The 26,884-nt window shown below is 36.4% G+C and overlaps 2 protein-coding genes across 2 annotated transcripts; one reads left to right on the top strand and one right to left on the bottom strand.

The window, feature by feature from the left end:
* Positions 1 to 178: 178 nt before the first annotated feature.
* On the bottom strand, positions 179 to 7,809 carry LOC143212114 (electron transfer flavoprotein subunit beta-like). The gene is made up of 2 exons (XM_076430515.1): positions 813 to 7,809; positions 179 to 744 (listed from the first exon to the last, which is right to left on the bottom strand). The coding sequence occupies exons 1-2, from the start codon at positions 1,047 to 1,049 to the stop codon at positions 433 to 435; spliced, it is 549 nt and encodes a 182-aa protein (XP_076286630.1). The 5' UTR covers positions 1,050 to 7,809; the 3' UTR covers positions 179 to 432.
* LOC143212092 (aminopeptidase N-like) lies at positions 5,190 to 26,306 on the top strand. Its single transcript, XM_076430435.1, has 12 exons — positions 5,190 to 6,191; positions 9,667 to 10,173; positions 12,247 to 12,705; positions 14,177 to 14,360; positions 15,015 to 15,171; positions 16,116 to 16,197; positions 20,919 to 21,280; positions 21,973 to 22,250; positions 23,234 to 23,421; positions 24,161 to 24,472; positions 24,546 to 24,624; positions 25,294 to 26,306. Exons 2-12 carry the CDS (start codon positions 9,749 to 9,751, stop codon positions 25,510 to 25,512), a joined length of 2,745 nt encoding a protein of 914 aa, XP_076286550.1. The 5' UTR covers positions 5,190 to 6,191; positions 9,667 to 9,748; the 3' UTR covers positions 25,513 to 26,306.
* Positions 26,307 to 26,884: the final 578 nt, after the last annotated feature.

Raw genomic sequence — 26,884 nt, 5'->3', positions numbered from 1 at the left:
ACCCGACCAACGGAGGTGTATGTTGCGTACGTCAAACAGGCGCGACAGTCACGTACATATGTACATATCAAGTGTCAGATGCATGCTTACTCTGTTGGTCGGATTGCCGCATTTTAGGCGGCTTTTTAATTGTTAATAACTAAATAACGAAGATGAAATCGCAATTTTTTTATTCTTCATTTTCGTCTTATATTATCGTCGAGAACCAACCTTTAAATTTTCTCCCACCTGTAGGTAAACACCCTGTATAGTTTGTATCGTAAGGGGACTTGCTGCTTTACTTTGTGCGATAAAAGTTTGTTCAAATATAAAATACAACATCTCATGATGTATAAAAATAATTGTTTTATATACAGTAACGTTTTAATAAAAATGTAATGAGTACAAACACAATGAGATAAATCTATCAATACGTTTAACTATAGTACATTATTAGACATGTCCACGTTCCTTCAGTTTCGCAATTAAATTATCAACATCCGGCAGGATAGCACCAGCTTGCCTAACCGGTGGTTCTTCAACCGATAATATATCAATTCTGGCAGTAGTGTCGACACCCAAATCTTTTGGCGTCATCTCTTTCACTGGTTTCTTCCTAGCTTTCAAGATGTTTGGCATAGTAACGTAGCGTGGTTCATTCAGACGGAGATCGGCGCTCAAAACTGCTGGTGTTTTCATTTGAATGGTCTCCAAGCCTCCATCGACTTCGCGGACCACTGTTAGCTCGCCGTTATTATTCTCTATCTAATGCGAAAAAGATTGTATTATTATATATTTAAACATTATTTCACAATTTAGTACATTCAACATACTTTACAGCAGAACGTTCCAGTTGGCCAGTCCAAAATCCCTCCAATCATTTGCGCAGTTTGATTGCAATCGTCATCTATAGCTTGTTTACCGACGATAATTAGATCTGCTTTCTCATCTTGAGCTAGTTTTGCTAAAATCTTGGAAATATGAAAGGGTTGTAAAGTTTCATACTCCGGTCCAGATACTTCAACATGAATCCCTTTATCAGCACCCATCGCGGGGGCACGTCCAAGCATAACTTAGCGCGATCGACCGCCCAAGGGGGACCCCCTGGTAGTGGGGATATAAAAGTCACATCATCCACATACCCGAAAGTCACATCAATCGCGGGAACACTGTATATCTTATAAAAGTGAGAATTCGCATAAACAGTATAAAACACCCACTGTGTACTGATCACTTGACTTTGACTTTTACTTTGACTATGAGATTTTATGTATTTATGACAAAAATGTGTAGATGACACACGAAACAGTAAAAACATCGGAAGAATTAATTACAATATCATTATCAATTTCAAACAGACATTAAGAAAATAAATAACTTTCTATGTAACTACCACTCCTTGCAATCGATGCAAACAGCTTTTATTTCCCATAAAAATATACAATCTACTCACTAAACTGCGGATCCTTATGCCATATAAAAATTGTCTGTATCATTCGGAAGAAATAGCAGTAACATGAAAATTGATATTTTTCTCTTACGAATGTTATGAATAAAGTAAAGATAACTTTCAATTGTTCTGGTGTGTTTACTCTTTTGCATTTGACGTGCTCGTTTTTATCATAAATGCATAAAATCCACGCTCTACCGATGACTCATAGTCGGCAAGGAACATGAGCAAGGTTCAATACCTTCAACATTGACTTTTAAATTAAGTGAGTAAATGAATCTCTTCCGAATGTGCCCGACTGTTTTTACTGTTTGTGTCTCGTTTTTACCTTTAAGTAAACCCATCCCACCCTCGTCAGATCGGACGTGTATTTCGTGGGAAAGACTAGAGTAAATGCCTCCAAAATTCGCTGAGCCCAAATTCTTCTCTCGGCGATACCTTTCGCGTAAAACACGTAGACGCTCGGCCTTCCTTCCACGCTAATCGCTATGCAGTGTACAGTCTCGCCATCGATCTCTCTAAACATTTAAAGTCATTTTCCATTATCCTTTCCTTTTTCATATTCGGTGAAACTGCAGAACCAGCTAGCTATCTACTAGCGATGGGATCAAGTACCTCTCAAACAGGTTCGAACTTTGATTGATTGAATTCGAACTCTCTATAAGTACTTCGAAAAACAGAAATAGTACTCCTAAGTACACTCGAACCTATGCCAGACAGTTTCGAACCTTTTACAAGTACTTTGGTAAACGGAAATATAATAATACTTGCAAGTATATTCGAATCTTGGTCGAACAGATTCGAAACTTTTATGAATATCGTACCGGAAATTCTCTCATTTTTCTAATCATTATTTTTTTTACTTTTAAAATCAATTATGTTGTCCTCTACTGCATAATTTAATTCAACATGTATAATTATAGTTTCATAATCTATCGGAAAAATTATTCTGAAATAGTTACGAATTTAATCAAGAAAGTGCTTAAAATCTACTATGCAGTTCTGATTTCCAAGATTCGAGTACTACTTGTGAAAGATTCGATTCCTTTCAACATCGAAGTACTTATAAGTATCTTTTCGAAACTTGGAAGTACTCATTCCGAGGTTCGATATCCGTTTGTATACAATGAATAGTTTTCAAATATAATCATTGAAACACAGTATTGCTTTTAAGTAAGTAGTGATCGAAACCTATGAAATGAAACTTGGTTATTGAAATTGACTCGGATTCGTGAGTACATATTGAACTTCATCCCATCCCTGCCTGGCACGGATCGCTGTGCCTCGGTACTCCGAGGGTTAATCGATTCTGAAACAATTCAGAAGAATATACTATTATTTCTTTCACGTCTGAATTCACCATAGAAAAACCTCTCAAAACGCCTCATACGATTTCGTACGCGAATGATAAAAAGTTAATAACAAAAAGAAATTTTTGCTATGCTCATCATCATTATAAATACAGTCAACATTATAACCGCCTGGTGGTGCATTGTGCAGGATATTGCAAGATACCAGGAGTTTTGTCTACCGCGAAGGAATACGCAGTGGCAGCGATAAAGACTGGTACCGGATGTTGACAACTAGGTTGGTAACCGATCTGCACACCGAGCAAGAGCTTCTATTGAAAGCTCTTGGCTGCACCGGAAATTCGCATTTGATAGATCAGTAGGTTATTCATACATATACTATCGTTGAAATTATGGTAACCCACACATTTAATGATAACAGGATGATCCGCAGTCTGATGATAACACCCTTATCAAATTTCTATTATCCACCGTATTTTTCAAAAGCGATCATAAATTTTATCAAAATATCAATTGTAATTTTAAGTGAACTTCAGTGTAACTTCAGAATGACACCTTGAGAGAGAACATGTTTCAGGGTCATTGAAATCTAATAATTACAATAGAGTTTTATGCATTTATGACAAAACTCATTAGAACAATTTAAAAATGTCGCCATAGCATCTTCAATCCATTAGACCTGTTAAGAAAAAAATTAATTTCTGTTTCACTCCAGTTTATTGCAACTGGGGCAGACAATTTTTGGGGCAGTCAATGTGTGTTTCATTCAGAAAATCTGTGTAGTCTTCGAGAAATTCAAGATAGCAACCACGTGCTGTCATTTTGTCCAGGAGTGTAACATTATTTTCGGCTGTACTCCCGAAAGGCACCGGTGGCCGATCGAGATGAAACTTGGTGGGTATTATGACGGATAGAGAAGGACCTCAGATATATAAAATTTTAACTTCGGGAATTTTTTAGTTTTTGTGATATTTGCGAAAAACTGCAGCTATTACATTGCTAATTACATTGGCTAACTACATTTTAGTCAAAATGGGACCTATTCGGTATTCTGAACATGGACGTCTTCGAAAGTTTAGCCCAGATTAACAACTTTAGTTATCTAGCCAAACCTAGCTCAGACTAATGCCATTCCCGCTCGCTCTTGAAATAAATTTTTCGGGTTATCCACAGTTGTTAGCCGTTTCGTAACGAAGTTAAAATTTTATATTTGGGGTCCTTCCACAATCTTCATAACATGCTCCAAATTTCATATCGATTGGCCACCGGTGCCTTTCGGAATAATATCCTTATTTTGTATCTTCAACAATGAATGGAATGAAATGAATGTAAAATGCATGCATGCATGTCTGTACTGCAATCGGAAATTCCTATGTAGATATCTGGCAATGACGTTATCGGAGAAATCGAAGGTCCGCAAACAATACAGAGTCGCTATAATCAACGCTGTTTTGGACGGAGGAACGGAAAACGTCGACCGCGTACTCCAGTACTTGAGACATAATTTACAAAAACTAATCAGCTTGTACGTACACGCTACCTGCTACACACTACTGCGCAAAAGAAAGAAGCACCCAGTATAATTATAAGACATAATGACAAACAATATCTTTATGTAGAAAGCATTAGATAATCCGCAATAACACATATTCTCAGAACTATTCAATTAAATAGCGGAATCTTTTTTCAAAACTTACTGTGCTCTTATTTCATTTTTTACGCTTTTCTATAAAATATGGCCGGGTGCTTGTTTCTTTTGCAAAGTAGTGTATGTATCTGTATTGTCATCGACTCGTTGCTGCCTCGCGATAAAAATAATTTTCGGTCGTTTTAGGAGAGATTACGTTGTTCTGGGGAAAGTGATCACAGCGATCGGGAACGCGATTACGTCGCAGAAGCAAACGGAACAGGTACTAGTCACTAATGTTTTCAATTAAATTTCTCATACAGTTAATCAAAATAATATTGTGCCTGGTACGTATAAATGCGTTAAAATCTACAGTTTAATTACAATTCACATCTCTATTTTCCAGTTACGAAAGTTTGTCGAGAAAAATCTCGAGGAACACGACGAAGTGTTGACGACCGCGAAACAAGCGATCGCTGTCGCTTCGGAAAATGTCGATTGGACAGAGAAATATTTACCCATCATCGCCGATGCTCTTAAGCGGCTGGTCTAACTGAAAAAATTGTTGTCATAACACATTCTCTTTGTACATGGTTTCGGTGAATGAAACTGAAGGAAACATGTAACGAATCTTATTCGACTTCAAATATTTTATTCGTAATAACAAATATTATACTCGATTATTATTTAATGCAATAGTAATTATTCAAAATTGCTGTGTTTGAATTTGCATAGATTTATTTTTATAATTTTTCGAAGACACAAGTTTCTTGCAGCAATTGATCAACTTTCGTCAAAAAAGGATTTATATATAATTATTACACTAAACTTTTTTTGACGAAGAAATTAGCAATTTAAATTAGAAATTAGAAATTTTCTAGATTTTCGATAAAACGTGATTTCCGTCTTTGATTTTGAAAATGTCGTTCCCACTTATACATTATTGTGTTTATTATTACTAGACTGTGGATTTTTGCAAAATAAAAATTGGATAAATTGCAAGATACCGAACCTGCAGAACCTAAAGAGAAAAATATGCGTGCAAATATTACATTCTTCTTAATGCATTCGTGGCTTCTGAAAATTATCAAAAAAATGCTAGAATATAAAAAATTCCAGAGAATTTAATACGATTTATATTTATTTAAGAACCACAAAGACTACTACATGAAAATAAGATATTACATGATTCCACTTTCTTATAATTCGCCTACGAAAATTAAAAATTGTATAAACATCCACAGTCTACTTATAACTAAATTAATTTTACGAATTAATTAAATCTTTGCGTCTACATCATCGAGAACACTCAAAGAAACTGTGAAAGAAAGTGATTTCTCCAATAAAGCTGTTCCTTTTCGAGTACAATTTAAAAAAGATTGGTCACTCTGTTCCTGCAAATACTCCACTGTCCATCAGACGCAAGAATCGAGGAAGCTACGTCCACCCACCCGCAAAGAGCACGGAAATTCGATGTGATCTGTTTTGCGAGATTAATTTGAAATTGATCGTGTGGCAGGTAGGAATCAAAGAATAACGGTTTTACATCACAACATTCTTCCATCCATATTTATAAACACACACCGTACAACACCGAAATCTCCTAGCATGTAAACAGCGTATTCAAACGCTGAAGGGAATTTTGCAAAATTGTTCGACCGCTATCAGTTGCTCTCTGGCACGGCTAACAGCACAGATCGTCGCAAATAATAATCGTTTCGCGAGGTGCGTTATCGTCGACATAATCGGGCGAATCCTCTGTGTTCAATATCTGCAAAATTAATCAACTGAAGTAGCGATCGGCCAAAAGGATCTTCGATACAAGGTCTGTGTACTCCTATCTCTCTAGTTACGCGAACATAATTGAAACATAATTGCAAGAAACTGTTCCCGAATGCGAGCATGTGTTTTAAAAAGGGAACTTTTATTCCACCCGTGGCACATCCATGGAGACGTAAAACATGTGAAGATATTCAGCATTGAAGTTCCCAATTTCTCAATATTTTTTATTCGAATGCTATACGGTATAGCGGGCAATTAAATAAATAAATAACTGTTGTCTTTGCAAATATTATTGTAGTGTAATTATGTAAAATGTTAAAGTATATTTCGTTAATGCAGTGAATCAAAATAATATTGGCAGAGTTTTTAGTGTAGTTTCGAACAATTAATTTTTATGATATGAAAAAGGTTTTTCAACAAAACCAATTGGTAGGAATCGCAGAGGAAATACTAAAAGTTGTTGGTTAATTGTACACATTCTGAAAATTTCATCAAACTCGGTTGATGTTGAAAAAATGACAGGCATTGAAAGATGTAAGAATCCTTAGATTTATTACAGTTATAGAAATCGAAATTTTTACCATCTTTAAAAGTTTGTAGCAACGTGTTGGTCGATTTCGATGACATTTTCAGAATATGTATAACCGACACAAACCTACAAAACGTATTTTTATATTTTCATTATGGAACCTCATAAACAAGTTATAAACCACAAGTTTTAGAATTTTCTCTGTAATTCTCCGACCAATTGCAATTTTCTCAAAATATTTTCTGCGCGTCATGGAGTAAACTAATTGATCTAACTTCTATAAAAGATCCAAGTCCTATAATCCAATGTTAAAACGCAATATTATTTGGATTCATTGTACGTTACTCTTTATATAACCCGTGGCAAAAAGTATTACTTTACACAACCCTGTGGTTTTTCAAAAATCGAACCAAAGACCTTGAGATGTTTTGACATGTTAGAAGAATTAGTTTACGGAATAACGGGTACATAAAATGTTGGAAAAATTGGTAATGGTCGAATTTGTGAAGAAGAAAGTAATGATAAGTTTTTCAGCTTTGTTATCTGTAGATGTAATGAAACTTATTCAAAAATTTGTAGACCTATATCAATTATATACACGAAGAAAGTATCGTCGAAATCAGTTACGAGTAACAAAAATTTCAAAATGAGATATCGAGGGAGAAATCCGAATATTTTTCCCTTGCGTGATATCACTTTTAAATGCTTTTTATTCATAAGAACGTCAACCGATTATGTTGACATTCTCACCGCGTATGTAACTGACAAATCTACAAAGTTAGATTGAAAATGAAGTTCACTACTAGTGATTATTACACAGCGGATTTTATGTATTAATAACAAAAATGAGTAGGTTTAATTGAAAACAGTGAAAACATTAGAAGAATTTAAAAGTACTGTTATATTATTTCCAATCTGATCACCATGTTAAGAAAGTGAATAAATTTCTATTTCACACTCCAGTTTGTTGCAAAAAAATTAAATGATCTTACTTTTACTTTTTTTCTTCGCAATTCCGACCAATAGCAATTTATAAAATTTTGTTTTCCATATACATGTCGAATATTTTCAAATGATTACTAATACTGTGAAATGACTTACGGAATTTCTGTATTCACAATTAAAAACTATCATTCTTTACATCACAAGTCAACAGATTATTGATGATGATATTGATTAATATGCATTTATAAATATTTATATATATTTACGAATTTTTGTATTGTTTCTTTGTACATATTGTTGTATTCTTTTCAATTTCTTACAATTATAAGGAGGAGGTTTTTCTATGAAATATATCTTGATTTTTAATTAAACGTCTCTAAAATTTAAAAACAATAAAATATTCCTCACTAAATATATGATTATTATACAAATTAACTATATTTTATTAAAATTCACTAATGTTGCAAAAATCTTAATGAAATTTTAATAATATTCCTTCTCCAATTACAGTATTTTTGTATTAATTAGTTTACATAAAAAAGAATTGTAGTCTCAACTTTAATATATTTCTACTGAAATACTATTCACTAAAGTCTTGACATCTCGTGAAACACTAGGCATAGCTGCATTTTGCAGCGGACCTCTCAATTATTAAGAAAATAAATGCATGTAGTTCCTGTAGCTCGAAATTAACGCAGACAATTTTCATTTTGCACAAGAATTTACAGTCTAGCTAGTAATGATTGATATGGGAGTTCACTGTTAAATATTATATCGTGTCACAAATTACATGATGCAGCACATCGTATCATACGGCTCCTCTTTATTTGCAATTTGCAGCGTTTAAAGCGCTGATGGAGCACAATGTCTGACCCCTCATTTTTCAATACTGTTCGTCATTTCCGATTAGTAGAGTCTGATTGGCGGATTGGCGCGTGTGTGATTCTTAATAAATACACAGTATAAATACTTGAAAACTGAATTATTCTGAATGCTTATACATATAATCGTCGATGTTCACTTAAATGGAATCGCGTAATGTCCAGCGTGTTAATTAGTGCGGTTTGCCATTTAAAAATAGTACTAAATTGTTGTTTTAATACCTGCCTACAACATAAGCTATTACGGTGGAACCTCGTTAGTTGCTAGCTTCGTTCGTTGCCTACCAGTGGCTCCCATCACAAGGTGTTCACAGTTGCGGAACTCGCGATGATGATTATGAGACAGCGGATTTTATATATTTATAACAACAATGAGTAGGTCTAATTGACAACAGTGAAGACATTAGAAGAATTTAGAAATACGGTTATATTATTTCCAACCTGTTAACAATATTAACCCTTTGCAGTCGGAGCTATTTTAACTGGAAAATTAAACATTTCTTCCGATCTAGAATATTTCCATTCCCTATGATTCTTGAAATTGGTATAATACCTCATACAATACCTACATGTTTAGTAATTGATTAGATACCGGTATATTTAATAATGTAAACAACATTTTGAATAATGGTACAGCAATTTTTAGTGGTGCCTCAGAGGGGGGACGACCGAGCGCAAAGGGTTAAGAAAGAACACAAATTTCTATTTCACTCCAGTTTGTTGCAATTCAGATAGAAAATTTTTATTTGGCATGACGATCCGCTCTGTCTAGTGATTCTATGACGGCTACGTAGAAACAAAAGAAGATCGACACTACGAATCACTATGACTGGGTTGCCTCTTTCATTGCACAACCTCGATTGTTGCACGCGGTTTCGGTCCCGTTTCGTGCAACGAGCGAGATCTACTGTACAGGGTGGGCAACAACGTTGTCCTACGTTTTATATCATGAATCGGTGGGGTAGAGTATTCTGCGTAATTTAGCAACCTTCATATGTCCTAGATCTAATGTTTAACGAGATATCGAAATAATATTCCAGGCTTACTACTCTTTCTTCTCAGTAAAATTTTAGAGCAATGAATATAAATTTTCTCTTGACTGGATGACATATTCTGAAGAAATTAATTGAGAGTGTTAACAGAGTGTTACATTCCTATGAAAGATCTAACAGATGCGTTTTGTCAAGACGATCATCGAAGGAGGACCTTCCATTGCATAGGGCTTCGGCAGCAAAGCGGTTCAAGATGACACCGATGACAACCTTCGGGCTGATCTCACTGATCGTGCTGTCGTCGGTCATCTGGACCGACACAGACGCAGTATACGTACTTCAGCCGGATAGCAAACCCCTTTCCTATATGATCCACTTGGAACCAGATATCATGGAGAATCATTTCGTTGGATCAGTAACCGTTGATTTCACTATGCTGATCACAACTTCAGTGTTAATGATTAATCAAAAAGATTTAATAATAGACACAGTTGAGATAGAAGGAAATCCGATAAGGAAATGGCATGCCGATCATGAAATGGAGATACTGATCATGTATTGCGAATCGGATCTCGTAAAGGACAATATTTACACTCTTAAGGTTAATTACGAAGGTATATTGACCGAATCGAAGCAGGGCTTTTACAAGAGCAGATATATCACTAGAAACAACATCAAGTAAGCATATGACACCTTTATAACGATAATCCTGCAACGAACATTAATTAATAAATATAATGGAATGCTGATTTAGCTAAACATCGTTCATGTTTAATAGTGGACGAGTCAAAGTTCGCTTTTTGCCAATTATGCAATATCCATATTTATTATCAATTATAAAACGATATGAATTCAATGATAAAGGTTTTTCGTTCCGAATGTAGTATCGCCAGAATCGACCAAAACTGGTCGATTTTTCCCCTCCTCCTTTTCCCCTTCCACTATCCCATTCCAGCACCACGAGCATACTCCAACTTCCCCCACTAAAACTGTAGACTGGTCACGTATTAATCTGGTTAACAGAGAGGGGTTAAACTGTATTCCCCTCGATTTCCTCGATTTGACGACACTGTTCGAATGAGTATTTTATGAAACTTCTAACAATATAATCGCGACATTTTTCTGATTGAAATAATGTTCGAGTTAATATTGAGTGTTCGGATAATAGAATAGATATCTAGCTACAGTAAAAGATTAAATCGTTACTTGAACAATGAATCTTGTTGTGTACGAATCGCTTTAGATTGAACTGTTTGAGAATATCGGGTTCGGATAATCGAGGTTCTGCTAAATTGTCGTTTGAATATCTCACGTCTCATCCTGAACAGAAAAGTGTCGCGGATGTGATGGCAACAGTTTCCGTAAAATCAATAATTAAGAATACAGGGTATCCGAAGAATGTTGTACTTCCTTGAAAAAATACATTTATGTACACCTGAAAAAGGGGTAGTGTGGGACTCGAGGGAAACAGGTCTTCCGTTTCCCCAATACCCACTAAAAAACCGCACGTCTAGGACCTTGGCCCTTTCCTCTCTATCCTTTAATGTGCCCGAGAGAGCATAGTCTAGTGCCCCGCTTTTTGCACATCTCCTAAACTATATTATAATCCGGGCTAGTACCACTCCTGTTCTTGGCCTTTTGAAAGGGGTGATCCCTGAGGTGATTTGACGTAACTTTTTTTTACGAAAATGTTCTCTGTGCCTTTGTTAAATAGTTATTAACGAAAAACACGGACCAATCAAAGCGCGGCTGAAGCAAACGGGTTCCGGTTCGGCCAATGCTAACGTTTGATTGGTCCGCGTTTGTCGTCGATACGGAGAACATTTTCGCTAAGTATAAAGTTACACGATACTATATTTTATCGATAATTGTCCCCAACACGGGTCTGACCAAGGACATTTATCCGCCAGGGATACTATTCTTGGACTTTTACCGAATGTAGAGAAGGACAACGGAGCTCGAGAGGTCTCGTTTGCCGAGAAGTGTAAACATAACTAATCCAAAACAAAACTTCTTTATTTTTAATTATTTATTGATGGGATTTTGACCAACATATTCGTGGCATTTTTCTAATGAAAATGATACCAAATATGACTTGATTCCACTTATATTTACTTGTGTAATGAACGATGAAAGATTTCGATGCAAGGAAGGACAGCGTACGGGAAAGAAAGAGACGCGGAGATTCGCAGCGCGCTGGCACAGTTCAAAAAACTTCCAAGCGCTGTTCCTCCTTGCGTTCGAAACTTTCATCATCCATTCCACAAGTAAATGCCATCGGAATTATAACATATTTGGAATTATTTTCATTAGAAAAATTCCGCGAATATGTTGGTGAAAGTTCCATAAAAAAATAATGAAAAATAAAGAAGTTTTGACATTCGGATTAGTGTGGTCTCGCCGATATACCCGAGCCGTACGAGTCATACTTCTCGGCGACCGAGGCCTCTCGAGTTTCACGGCCCCTCAGGGGGGTACACCCCGCAGAAGTGGTGATAATTCTGGGAGACTTATCGAATAGACATTTGGTACATTTATCGATACAGTACTGTATAACCTCACGAATTATCAGATGTGCAATATTTTTGGGACACGTTTACTCTTTCACGGATATCGGAATATGACTGCAGTCAAGTGTGCACATTTGTTTACGATGTGGCGATGTTATATTAAATGGAGACTTTGGAAATGTTCGATTCTTCCTAAAGAAAGAACCTTTGGAATTACCAAGGAACTTTCGAAATGTTACAGGTGGATAGCCACGACGCACTTCGAGCCAACTGGCGCGCGGCTTGCGTTTCCTTGCTGGGACGAACCCATATATAAAGCAGTTTACGATATTTCAATCAAACATTTAAGCAACTATACGACCGTGATCTCAAATATGCCAGTATTGAACAGAACATACCATGCTGACAACACTATTACAACCTATTTCGAACGAAGCATGCCGATGTCTACTTATCTGGTGGCGTTCATTGTGTCCGATTACGATTATAAAATGCATGACGACCACAGATTCAAAATTTACACGAAATCAGACTCCATACATAAGACGGACTTAGCGTATAACTTCAGCTTGGAAGCGATGAAAGTGTTGGACGAGTACACCGAAATTCCATACTTCAGAATGAATCCAAAGATGGACCAAGTCACCGTCAGAGACTTCAATCCAAGTGCTATGGAGAACTGGGGCATTTGCATCTACGGGTAAGCATTTCCTGCTTCCTGATATCATTTCTGTCCGTTCTTAATCGAGCAGGTCTTTCACTGATAATACGTATTACTGTGTCGAACTTGTAAATAGAGAAATATTAGGTGTGCAAATAAGTTCTTTCCCCTTTTTTTCCAAAAATTCAAGATTTTACTCCCTCTGTCCACTAATAATAGTATGAGTTGATGACTTCAGTTTGCCCCATAATAATAGTAGCAAAAGAAAATAACATTTATTATCACGAAAACTAGATTACATTAAACAATAAATTAAAAATGTTACTCCTAATTTTTATTTTGAGTGTTCAGATAGTTTCTGGACTTTTCAATAATTCCGTTACTGCATTTTAAACTTGTAGGTAGGATCCCTTGGCTGCGAGCTTTGTTTTCCCTTTATGGTGATCTTAACATTACTGAAGGCTTCGTTCTTCATTGCTTCCAGCATAACTTGTATTTTCATCTTCATCTTACTTTTACAATGGGTTGATATTCGACTGAAATAAAACAATTGATTACTGATGAAAATAAAACATAATCAAATCTTGTCCGGCGTCTCCCAATCTTCTGCCAATTCTTTTTGCGTCTGGGTCGGATTATTCTACTAACCAGCGTTATCAAACTTTCTCGGTGCACCTGAATGATCGTCGTCTTCCAAATTGAAATTTCCGGTTTTAACTCTTTGGTACCACTTTTTACATCTTCTGTAAGATACAGCGATCTCTAACAGTACCGCACAAACAATTTCAGTAGCTTCAACAGCTGATTTCCTAAGCTAGAATGCAAAGATTAAGCAGTGACGCAAATGATGCTTCTCGCATGCCATATTGCTTGAAATTGTTGCATAGGACTGGAAACTCTTAGAGCGTTCATCACGATTCTTCTTAAAACTAAATGAACGCTCCTTGAGATGGCACCAAAATCGGGAAGTAATTCGAATTCAGTCAGAAGTTATAATCGTAGAAAGAAAGGGGAAGGAACTTATTTGCACAAATGCAATTTAATTAATTCATTTAATTTAATTTAATTTAATTTAATTCATTCATTCATTTCGAGTATTCACATTCGCATTTTTTCACTTTATTATTGACACTTCAAACTACATACCATTGAAGCTAAAAAAAATCTGAAATTGTCGGCAATTTTTAAATACATCCATTTTTTGTGACGCATGCTTTTCATTACAATTTCCTTTATTTGATATCAACTATAAAAATTAATGTTGTTTGTGCCTATATAACATTTTATTCGTTCAGTTCAGTGGCCAGAAAATTAAATAATTGAATGACAATTCTAATATTCTGGGTCAAATGGACCCGGCTTCCGCTATCGACCAGGTTTACACCGTTTTCTTTTTCACCTGTGTGTAAAACAAATTATTTTGCATATGCAGAACAACTATTCGCTGAAACATTTTGTAAAGGTACATTGAATGTCTTTAAATCATTCGTTTTGTTCATTTACGTTAAAGGGAAGAGTACCTTTTGTACGAGGAGGGCGTCTCCACGAGTTTAGACAAAGAGAATGTAATAACAACCATATCCCATGAATTTTCACATCAATGGTTCGGCAATTTGGTCAGCCCAAAATGGTGGGAGTTCATTTGGCTGAACGAGGGATTCGCAAATTACTTTCAGTACTTCATCCCGGATAATGTAAGTACAAAGTATATAACCGTTCATTCATAAGAAAGTAACATAAGTCAAGAAAAGGATATTTGACAGGAAAACCATTTGAAAATTACCTAAAATTTCCAATTATTTTTATTGTATATTACCACCTTAGAAAGGTCGGGATTTTTTATGTATAGGCAGTTTTCTTTCGCAGACACGAAAGTGAAAGCAATAATATTTAACAATATAGAAAATTAAGAAAACAAAATGATATGACATGAACTCGCTCGCTTTCTCACTCTAAACTCGCTAGACGATCTCTCGCACGACTCTTCACGCTCTCACGACTCACAACGCACTGCTCTGCATCTCAAACCCCGAAAACGATCTCGTCACACATACACACACACTCATTCATGCCGATAACATGGACACGCACTCCTTAAGATCTATGTATAGTTCGTAGGACCCATAGTCAAGGATCCCACAGAAATATAAAATAATTTGTTGTTAGATACTGGGTTAATTGTCATATGTATTAGTTATGAAAAAAGTACACTACAATTTATATGTATATTTATTATTATATTTTTGTTAGCAATATATTTTGAGTTGTGAATGATCAGTATCTATAAAAATAAGCAAATGTAAATAAAAGATGGCAACGTACCGCACCATAACAATAATCGCTTTCAGGTGAAGCCAACATGGCGTTTCATGGATTTCTTCCCTGTAGAGGCCATGCAATGGGGCGCGTTCGTCTTGGACGGGAAGGACTCACGTCCCATGAACCAAAAAGCAACCCACCCTAAAGAAATTAACGCCTTATTTGACGCTATCTCGTATCAAAAAGGTAAAAGCATTAATAACGATAATCTTGGTAAGTACTAGGGCTGCTACTTTCCTTCGAAGGTCGTAGATTTTGAAGTTTCGAAGCTTCGATTTCTGAAACTACGAAGGTGATGAGAATCGTTTTTTCGTTCCTTCGAAATTCGAACCTCCGTAGTAAATTATTAGAGCACGAAGCTTTGAACTTCGAAATTTCGCTGCTAAGTTATATTTGATACAGTTACAGCCGCTCCTATATTTCAAAAAAAATACGCCACCACAGCTAAAAGATTGATTAAGTTACAACTTCATACGATTCAAAGACTTTCGAAACTTCGTGCTCTTCGAAGGCTTCGAAGCTTCAATATTTCGAAATCTTCGAAGAGTCGAAGCTTCGGAAAAGTAACAGCCCTAGTAAGTATCCCGTAGGTAAGATCTGGCTAACTCGCGGCCCTCGAGCCACATTTGGCCCATTCTCCCACTTCTTCATTCCGCTAAGGTGGGAGGTGACGTTCCCCCACTACTGGCCACAATCGACGGTCGTACCGCCAGAAGTGCATAAGGTTTACGGGGGTAGAGTCGTTTTTCCAGGATTGCAAGGCTGCGGAATGCGCATTCTCATTTGTCGATAATACAAAGATGGGGTTTGTAGTAGTAAAAACGTTAGATAAAAGATCGATCTAGGCCGCAATCGTCCTCAAAAGTCATATTTTTTCGTTTACGTGGCGTAATTTGCACTATTCGGAAGCATACAGTTGTGCACGTAGCTATTTTCACATAAAGCTGCGACATTAACATGCTTCCGAATAATGCAAATTCTCGTAAACGTAAAATCGGACTTCTGAGGTCGATCGCGCCTTAGATCGATCTTTTATGTAGAGTTTTTGACTACTGAAGAACCCCGTGTTCGCATTATCGAGAAATGAGATACCAGTAAATTAAAAAATTATGTTCATCGCATTTTTTCAGGTGGATGCGTTATTCGAATGTTGTCCCACATTGTGACAGAAAAGATTTTCCACACTGCCGTGAAAAATTATTTGCGTGAAAAGTAAGTACCATAAACAATATCGATAAATCAACATATCTAATGAAAATGAGCCCTAAACGCGAGGTAATTCGGATCGTATTTGTACATTCAATTAACAATTATATGTATTATACTACGTATATTATAATGTATTATACTCTATTAGAGTATTGAATTTCATTCTAGTATAATACAATATGTATTAGAGTAATCTATAATGTGGAATATACTTTACACTATCTCGAATATATTATAGTATACTGAAATATATTATATATATACTAGAATGTATACTCTTGCGTAGGATCAAACATATCTTTCGTCAGAATATTCACAAATCTCCGTTTGAGATTTACAAAAACGTCTTTTGCTATCAACCGTCACATTCCAAATCAAATCAATCAACATCTGAACGCCAAAATCAATAACGGTAATGACGTCGCGTCGGTATTGTTCCTAATATCTACATTCAGCGGAGTTCACGACGGCATCACCACCCTACACTTATACAGGGTGTTTACCTACAGGTGGGAGAAAATTTAAGGGGTGGTTCTCGACTATAATATAAGACGAAAATGAAGAATAAAACTAGAGGGTTATTGTTGCTCGCTCGCTTCGCTCGCTCGCGAGTAGGGTTGTTTTTGCTCGCTCGCTTCGCGAGCTCGCGGATAGGACTGCTCTTGCGAAAGGGTTAGTGGTACGCATGGCTAGTAGTACCTATAGCTATTAATGTTTTTTTGATTTGGTGTGTGACTCTCCACGAGCCACACAAAGAACTTCCCGATTCGTTAGTTGCAGTATATTATTATCATTATTTTTAGTACGTTTTAAGAAGATTATACGTTTTCAGGGAAATTCAATAGTTTTCTACTTATCAAGATGTTTGCTATATGGCGTCGCCTTAAACGAACATCGTAGACTCGTTGCTCGCTTGGTTCCTTGTTATAGCGTACTGATGTTTCAAAATAAATTGTCTTAATTATTATAGTTTTTCGCAAACGATACGACTCCTCATTATCCGGGTTAGCAGTATTGACCTTGGTTTTCTTCGATACTGTTAATTTAAATTGTCCCAAAATATATAAACCGCTCAATTTTGAAACTCTGCTCAGTGCTACATACAACATGTGTAAAGTTCGTTTTTCTGATGTTTTAAAATTCAAACATACTTTTCTCGTATGTTTGTCCCTGACTTTTATGAATCGTAATCGCTTCAGCAGGAACCACTGGAAATTGACTACGTGTGATTTGATATTTTTCCTCACTCGACATATTTACTTGATTCGATATTTTTATTATTGGTGGCAAATTTTGATGAATATTTGCATTTTTCATATAATCACGATAACGAGTTCTTACTTTCACTCCTACTCTGGCCAATTGAAAATCTAACCACAATATAGACGGAATTTTAGTATTTTCTTGAAAAGTAATAAATTTTAATATTCCGCATGTGTGCTCCATTAACCAATCCGTTTTCAACATTAATGTTATTAATAATTATCATATTGTTTATATTAATTTTCAATTTAATCTCAGTTAATAATTCGTTTTGAACTGATTGTTTCTTTAAAGATTGTAATATAAATTTTTTTTGTACTTTCATCGATATTCTTTGAAAATGTATTCTCGGGAGTAGAGATGATTAACTCACTCTTGCATTGGGATAATTTTCGATTATTGTAAGCGGAAACATTAGCGTAAGGTACAAAAAAAAAATTTTTTTTTAAATTAAAAAAATTTTTTTTAATTTAAGAAAAATGAAAAAAAAATTTTTTTGTGTAATTACGTTTGTTTCTTCGGTGGAAACTTTCCATTCTCTCGTATAAATTGCATTGTAGAATCAACTCCGTTCGAAAAAAACTAAAAATCTAAAAAACTACTTGACCAATATGGACCAAAATCTAATCAGCTCTAAGTTACGACGGGGCACATCGATTGCATCATTCATCATTCTGATCGCGTTGTTACTTTTTCAGAAAACGTTAACGAAAAATTTGATACCATAGAAACAGACATACGCACACACACACACACACACACACACACACACATACGAACATTTTGCTTAAAATAGTCTAGAATGACTGCAATGACCATGAAACGTGAAGATCTGCTAAAAAATCGATTTTCGATTTTCGGGGTCATTACAATAACTTCCCTATAAAATCGGGAAGTTAAAAATGCGATTTCGGTTTCGTTATTTAGTTATTAACAATTAAAAATCCGCCTAAAATGCTGCAACACTTCTAACAAAAGTATACGTTGCGTACGTCAGACAGGCGCGCGACAGTCTCGTATCAAGTGACAAACGCATGCATACCTTGGTCCTCATTTGGGGCCCCAGCGAGGTGAAAATGTTTAAAAAATCGTTGGACAACATTGAACCTACCTACTCGTTAAAATCCACAAGGGCATTTCTAATATCCGCCCTATGGAATTATCGAGTAGAAGGGGTCAATGCCCTTTCACTTTTAAATTCTTCTCACACATATCCACAAATCCTTACCTACACTATAATTGTTCATAACACCGTACTTAATATACTTGAATAAACGCTCTAGCACTATTTACAATATCATACACACGCACTACGAGTTTACAGAGAGTACAAGTTTACTGAGAGGAATGCGGAGAATGTAAAGAACTGGTAATCCTTTAATGTTGAAACACTGCACTTTATTGAACTTGGTTTACGTCGCAAGACTCGCTCACAGACGGAACGGACATCTTGAGGTCGTGTGTGATTTCTGCGAACGGAAATCTTCAACGCGTGCGAGAAGAATCGTCCGTACAAGCTAGTATCCGTATGCACACTGATTCAAGACAGCTGATGTGGTCAATGCACACACATGAGATATTTCGCGGTCGCAGACAGAATGAGAAAGAATCACGAAATTCGTGAAAACAGGATAGACAATGTATTGGTATAGCAACGCGCGATGTTTGGGCGGTAGTTTGCTGTAGATCTTCATTTGTTTTATCGATCTGGCATCGACCTCATCAGCTGTCTTGAATCAGTATGCATACGGAGTATGCATGCGTTTGTCACTTGATACGAGACTGTCGTGCGCCTGTGTGACGTACGCAACGTATACTTTTGTTAGAAGTGTTGCAGCATTTTAGGCGGATTTTTAATTGTTAATAACTAAATAACGAAGCCGAAATCGCAATTTTTTTATTCTTCATTTTCGTCTTATATTATCGTCGAGAACCACCCCTTAAATTTTCTCCCACCTGTAGGTAAACACCCTGTATACTGGAATATACTGTAATAGACTGGAATATACATATAGTATTATCAGACTCTGGTATTATATGCTAGAATATACTGTAATGCACTTAGAATATACAATAATGTATCATAATCCATAATATACGAGAATATACTTAGAATTTACTAGAATATACTAAGTATATTATACAGTAAATCCTCATTTGCTGTCCAACAGCCGTCAGCATTATTCTGCACGGCCAACGCTAGCATAGGGACACTATTTTTTTATGACTTTGTCTACCGCGCCGACCACGCCTAGACTTCAATACATAGAGAGCCGAACATAGAGAAGGACAGAATGAAATACAGATCGCGTGGCCGAAACGTGTCGCCGTCGCTGGCACGGTTTAAAGGCCCGCGTGTTCTCACAATATAATGCCAATTAAAAATGCTTTATTTTTCATTACATATTTTTTTATGAGACTTTCACTAACTTATTTCTGGCATTTTTCTGATTAAAAGAAGACCAAAGACGATATAATTTCAACTGTATTTACATAGCGGTTTAATCGACGACGAGAGTTTCGGTCACAAGGAAGAACAGCGTATGGGAAAGAAAGAGACGCGGATAGTCGCCGTCGCCGACACAGATCAAAGAATGCTGTTCTTCGTTGCGTTCGAAACTTTCATCGTCGATTTAACCACTAAATACAATTGGAATTATATCGTGTTTGGTCTTGTTTTAAACAGAAAAATGCCAGAAATCAGTTAGTGAAAGTCCCATAAGAAAATAATGAAAATTAAAACGTTTGAACATTCGATTCATGGTGTCAGTGCACTGGTGTTCACACCGACATACCCGAGCCGAGATCAATCAAGCTGCCCTGAGGTGCGACGCGACGTTGGCCGGCAGTGGGGTGGGTAGACACTGGACAATGCTTGCACAGACGACCCCGGACAGCAAATGAGAATTGTATTACTATCGTCACTTAAATAGTGCACGGAAGAAGTAGAAAGGACAGATCCAAAGAGTTTAGCATTCTATCATCAAATACCGATGTTAGACATATACAAATATTTGTTGTCTATGTTATACTGACTTATTACAATAAAGGATACAAATTAAAATTGTATTACGTAAATTTTAGGAATCGTTATCAGATTCTAGAGCATTTAAGATAACTTAATTAAATTAAACAGTTTAGATACTGAAGACACCTAAACTATGTACTCATTTCAAGCTCATATACTCTTAGCGCTTCACTAAAGATGAATGATAACCAGATGTTTTGAAGAACAAAACAAGTCTAAATGAATACCCAAAAATCTCGAGACTGTTAGATGAGATATTACTCGTTCTACCTCCATAAAACCGACCGATCGATTAAACGATCAAATATATATTACAATCCGAATTGTATCATGTTTGGTTTCATTTCACTCAGAAAAGTGTCACGAATACGTTGGCTAGTGTTTCATAAAGAAATCATTGGAATTCAGTTACTCATGCTAATAATATTTGCAGTTCATACAAGGTCGCCGATTCCGATAATCTGATCAGACACTTGCAAAATGCTGCTGGAAAGGATAAGCTCTGGGGCGGTGTACCCCTTACGAAAATTGTTGCGACTTGGATTACGCAATCGGGATACCCGATGGTGACCGTGAAAAATACCGGCCCCGGACACTTCACGCTAAGTCAAAAACAATTCTTATATTACGATACTGATATACAGAAGATGTGGTGGATACCCATCACATACACAACGAATCATAATCTGAATTTCACGGACACTTCGGTAACCCATTGGATGAATCCGAAAGTCAGGAATCCAACGATTTCAGAACCGAAGGCGGATTGGATTATTCTGAATAAGCAACAAACAGGTACGAGCAGTGTAAAAAGTAATTATATCGGGATTATTTATTAGACTGCGTCAATAAAATGTGTCAAATTGACACGAGGAACGAATGAGGGTTAAATAATTGCGCGTGTCATTGTATGTCCATTATTACTGCCAGTGGAAATTCATTTGAGACCATGAAGAGTACTGTCTGCTTCCAGCAGCAACAAAAAAACAGTCTTAACACATTACCGACCGGTGATTATTGCATAATTTTAAAAAATCTATGGTACATGTCTAAACACTATTTAATGGAACCTTCAATAGCAACAGCAATTTTCATTGTGAACTAACAAATCGTCCTTAATAACGTGATCTAATAGTTTCATTTAACACTAAACCTACCAACACCGGTCAGAATGACCGGCACCAGGTTTTTTATTTTACAATTGGGAAAGTAATGAAACTGATTTCATAACGAGCAATTATATAGATATCTTTAGTAGTGCACGTAGTACAATAGAAGCCGCACACAAAGTTTAAATAAAATCAATCTTCTCATTTTTATAAAGGAACATGTACCAGTTACTTCTGAGGCTCGGTAGGTTTAGTGTTAAGATTGCAATGTAAAATAAAATTTCTATGCTTTCTGTTGGTACAGCATATTACTGAAAATCGTATTATTAGGCTTCCGGTAGGTAAAGTGTTAAAATTTGTCGACTTGTTATATTGCAGGTTACTATCGTGTAAATTATGATGATGGGATGTGGCAGAGCTTGACGAAGTACTTGAACAGTGGTAAAATGCATCACATACATCCGGTGAACCGAGCTCAACTGATTGACGACGCATTGACAATGGCTCGCATCAACCACACCAAGTACGAGACTGCAATGTCCCTAACGTTGTACTTGCATCGTGAAATGGATCACATTCCGTGGATGACCACCTTCAAAAATCTGGAATTCTTGCGCCCCTTAATCTTTGCCTCCAAGAAATATGACATTTTCAAGGTACGAAAACGCGTAGGTCAGACCTGCACAACTTGCGGCTCGCGAGACGTAGACTCCTCTCCCTACTCTCCTTGGTTCTCTTCCCAAACTCCTGTGGAGTGTAGGAGGGGGTTGGGGACATTCGGAGGCCATATCCTCGCAGACATGCGAGGCAAAGCACGGTAGGGTCCAGTAGCGCGTTATAACTAGTTGAGGCCTTGGGCAAAGTAGAATTTCGGGGCCCCTAACACCAACTAATTAAATTTATGAGAAAAACGTAGAATTTGGATCTTGGATCTTGGTTTGTGTTCGGGGCCCTCTTTTGCTTGGGACTCCGGGCATTTGTCCAAGCTGCCCATTTGATAACGCGCCACTGGTAGCGGCAATATGAAATAGTTGATAATGGGGGAACCGGCACACTGGTAGTGGGGGATCCGCTACAGTGCAATATTGTGTCGTAATGAATTTTATCGTATACAAAGTATTGGGTTGGAACGAAAGTTCGTAGCGCTTTTAAATCAAAATTCAAAGATAGAATTAAAATATTTATTCACACATAGGTTTATTGAATAACATAAGTCAACTAAAAATGGCAAAAAGTACTACAAGAGAATGGAAAATATGTTATTGAACAAATGTGTGTGTATGTATGAATATCTTAATTTTATCAATAAATTTTAATTTAAAAACGCTACGAACTCTCGTTCCAACCCAAAGCGTTGAACTCTAGATAACTAAAGGTAAGCTTTCGTAAAAATGACGATCGCAACGCTTCATCTTGTGACATAATTGATGACCCATCAAAAGCTACAATGAATAAATTCAATATCAAATATAACTTTTACATTTTACTTTTTCTGCTTCCTCAGATGACGAAACATTTTTGTTGATAAATAAAAAACGTTCAATTATATTCGTGGTTTTCCAAATCGGTCCCTCTCTCCTCTAATAACATTGTTCATTTATTTCGACCCCAGAGTAATATATTTTATAAATCTTTTCAGCATTACATCAGGTACATAATGCAGAGCCTGACGAAGAATGTGACGTATGTGTCTTCGCCAAAGGACGATCACCCCACGAAAGTTCTCAAAATGAACGCGATGAAATGGGCTTGCCTAGCGGACGTTAAAGAATGCTTGGATGAGGCTCATAAAGAATTCAATGAATGGCTCAAGAATCCAAAGCATCGGTAAGTTTTAAGCGAAAAGTAGAAACATCGTCCATATTATAATTTTAATTGAAAATTTTGTCACCATATACTTCTACAAGGAAACGATGTCTGGGACACAGTTCTATGGTTGAACGGGACTCATACGATGCCATGAAAATATTTGTTTTTATAATATTTTTGTTAGAGATCTCAAGGTCGCCTTCATTCTTGTAATCTGGCCACCTTTCTTTAACACTAGGTTTATGGGACCCGTCCAAAAGTGACGGATTGTAATATTCTTAACTTGCGATTATTAAGATTGTAAATGCACTTCCCTGAGGAATTATTTACCATATTTATTTCTTGGGGTATATACTATAGGAAAAATTACCAAAAATTTGGATGGACACATTCTTGTTATATTTACAAAATAATGTGGAATAGTTATTCCTAGACCTCCTCTTTTCTTTAAAGGCGGTGGGGAAATACATTTTACGCACACCCCCCTCCAGATGATAGTCGCGGGGGATAGTGTGGGGCTCACCTTGCCTGAGAAAAACTAAAGCCGAATGCATCCGCACTAATAACCCACCTCCCACGGGCCCCTTCTGAGGTCCCTCGTCCTCCAGTACTCCAGCCGGAGACTATAAACTTTCGTTGGCCCGCTATTCGCAATTCTATACGAAAGTCTGTCCTCCGGCTCCGGAGCCATTCCTGTTCTTGTCTCTTCTCTAGTCTGCCCCTTTAAGTAAACGAGAATATCGATGATGTGTTGCAGTCTCGATCCAGATCTGAAGAGCGCTATTCTTTGCACTGGCTTGAGGACCGCTAGCGAAGAGGTATGGGATCAAGTTCTAAATAAGCTGTCAGAAGGGACATTCGATAGAGATGGGAGAACCAGCCCGCTCGAAGTTCTGGGTTGCTCCAATAACCGTACGATTCTCCACAAATTCCTGATCTACTCCGGACGAACAGACGCGTATATCAGATTCGAAACTGCGGCCAGAGCCGTCGTAGAGAATAGTAATGTGACGGGTGCTCAGATTGTTCAGTACGTGCTTGATTATGAGATGATGAAGATTGGGAATATGTAAGTGAGAAAATAGTGATCCGATATCGGCGTGCATCAACTGATTGATACGATACTCTTTTTATTGTTTCAGGCATGATTTTGATGATCAACTAGCAAACGTTGCAAGGACTGTTTCAACCGTAACAACGAGAAACGATGACTTCCTGAAGGTACGGTGACCAAATGTTTTTGTTCTATCATTTTCACTGGTACACCGCTACTAGTGTTTTTTAAATGAAGCTTTTCCTAGATTGGATGGAATAAAAAATAACACAAAGAGATAACATTCCAAACATAAACATACAATACCATTTTTATATAGTACAGCGTGATTTAGCTAACAAGTATGCCACTTAACTTACTTTTAAATCATTTGATATACGAAGTAATGGTTGAAACGAAATGGTTTCACTAGTAGCGTACCATGTAACAATTGATTTTCTGCCTGTTTCGCTTTTTCATCGAGATTTGAAGCCCAAAACAAAACTGTGTGTACAGGATAAAAAACTAATAGTTACTCCTATATTCTTTAAATGGTTTTTAATGAAAGTAATGATCAATGACCTCTATATGCTCACAAAAAAACGAAACAGGAAAAAATTAATTATTATGTGTTCATATACTAAATAATTTACAAGTTGTTTAGATGGCGCACTTAGTTCAATCACTCTGCATAATCGAAATACATAAATCTTATTCTACATTTAGGTTTGGAATGTTACCTTTCCGTGTTACGTATTTGTTACCCCAACCAGCGTATAATGTTTCTTTATTTTCGTCCATACGTACATTTTGGAGGTACTGGTTATAACTCGTTTTCTAATTGTTTTCTTTCGCAGTTGTCCAGAACCGCCGTTACGTATAGAGCCAGTGACAGCGTCGTGCAGACTGTAGTGAAAAATTCGTTGAGAAATATGAAATGGATCGCAAAATACGGACGTATAATCGAAGACTGGTTGCTTGACCATGAAATGTTGTTCAAATCCAGCGGCACAGAAAAGATGTTCATGTCGTTGCTACTGATCTTTTCAATATTTAACACGATCCTATTTTTATAATTTTTATATGTATTTTTATCATTTTTATATGTATTTTAATCAACTAGTGTGTTTAAAACATTGTGTGCATTTTATCTATACGGAATTTTAATATACATATATGTAATGTATAGGATTATAAAATACCTTTTTTATGAATAGACCACGCACAAACGACTTCAATTTATCTGTAAGGTCAGAAGTAAAAAACATAGTTAATCAATATTAATAATTATATATTATACATATAATTATTAATATCTATATAATTGTATTAATTATAGTATATGATTATGTAATTATGGAATATATACATGATTATATGATTATATAATAGTATTGTAAAATACATAAATAATTAACCAATTAATCAATTTCTACGAGTAATAATTTATACGAGTTTACAAAACATATCATTTACATTTTCATTATTGGCACAGCTAAAATAGTTGTAGAAATCGATTTTTACTATTGTTTTTCACCATCTTCTAACCTTACGCAGTGTGATCAGTTGATCTTACTTGATTGTGACAGGAGACTGCGGATCTTTATACATTTAAAGCCAAATTCAGTAAATGAAATTCAAAATTGTTGGAAAATTTTTCAAATTGAAGATGTCAACATACGGTATCATTTCACCTCTATTAAAATCATTAAGGGAAAAAATAACATGCAGATTGGTTTATATTTTTTGCACCGATGCAAACAATTTTTAGTTTGCATAAAGATCCGCAGTCTAGTGTTCACTTGTGTGCATAACTGTATATGTAATCTTATCAACTGATGTGTATTTATGTATGCAAGCTTAATTCAATGTATATCCAAATATATATATCGAATAAATTATACATTTATAAATTGATGTTTTTGGTTCTTAAATATATCAGTTTTAAAGAATCATTATAAAGGGGAAACCTCAAGATATAACAAAATAGTAGATTTCTCCACAAGAAAAATTTTTAGTGTTTCTACATGTGAACTTTAGTGATCGCGACTTTACTCTGACAGTGAGACGGTTCTGGGGTGAATGCCGTGGGGTCTGACACAGTCCTCTCACCAAAAGGGAACCCTGCCTTCCCCACTCCGTGGCCAGATCATCCTCGAACAAATGTTCCTATTCTTTAGCTCAGTCTGACCTTGGGTTGCATACCCTCGGCAAGTTCCACTCGTTACAACCTCATAAGCATGACTTTCCCGAACGATAGCTGGATGGCCCAAAGTGCCCACCCGCCATCGCCCGACGACGGTTCTGTTTAAGGTCTTTGCACACTATACCGTCACGGCAGGTAACGGCAACGGACCGCTAGGCCGTTTTGGGTCTCTCCTCTGTATTTCAATGGGGATGCGGACAATAGGCCGTATCGGCGCAGCAGGTAGACGGGATAGAGCGGCA

This window comes from Lasioglossum baleicum, chromosome 9 (genome assembly GCF_051020765.1).
Source record: "Lasioglossum baleicum chromosome 9, iyLasBale1, whole genome shotgun sequence".
In the NCBI taxonomy this organism is placed as follows: Eukaryota; Metazoa; Arthropoda; class Insecta; order Hymenoptera; family Halictidae; genus Lasioglossum; species Lasioglossum baleicum.
Note: the sequence above shows the minus strand (reverse complement) of the source record. Positions and strands in the feature narration are given on the sequence as shown.

Excerpts from the sequence above, each read along its gene's own strand:
- LOC143212114 (XM_076430515.1), bottom strand. The coding sequence starts at position 1,049 with ATGCTTGGACGTGCCCCCGCGATGGGTGCTGATAAAGGGATTCATGTT. Across the intron at positions 745-812 it reads CTGGAACGTTCTGCTGTAAA|ATAGAGAATAATAACGGCGA; the intron begins GTATGTTGAATG and ends TTTTCGCATTAG.
- LOC143212092 (XM_076430435.1), top strand. The coding sequence starts at position 9,749 with ATGACACCGATGACAACCTTCGGGCTGATCTCACTGATCGTGCTGTCG. Across the intron at positions 22,251-23,233 it reads AGAAATATGACATTTTCAAG|CATTACATCAGGTACATAAT; the intron begins GTACGAAAACGC and ends AAATCTTTTCAG. Across the intron at positions 23,422-24,160 it reads CTCAAGAATCCAAAGCATCG|TCTCGATCCAGATCTGAAGA; the intron begins GTAAGTTTTAAG and ends GATGTGTTGCAG.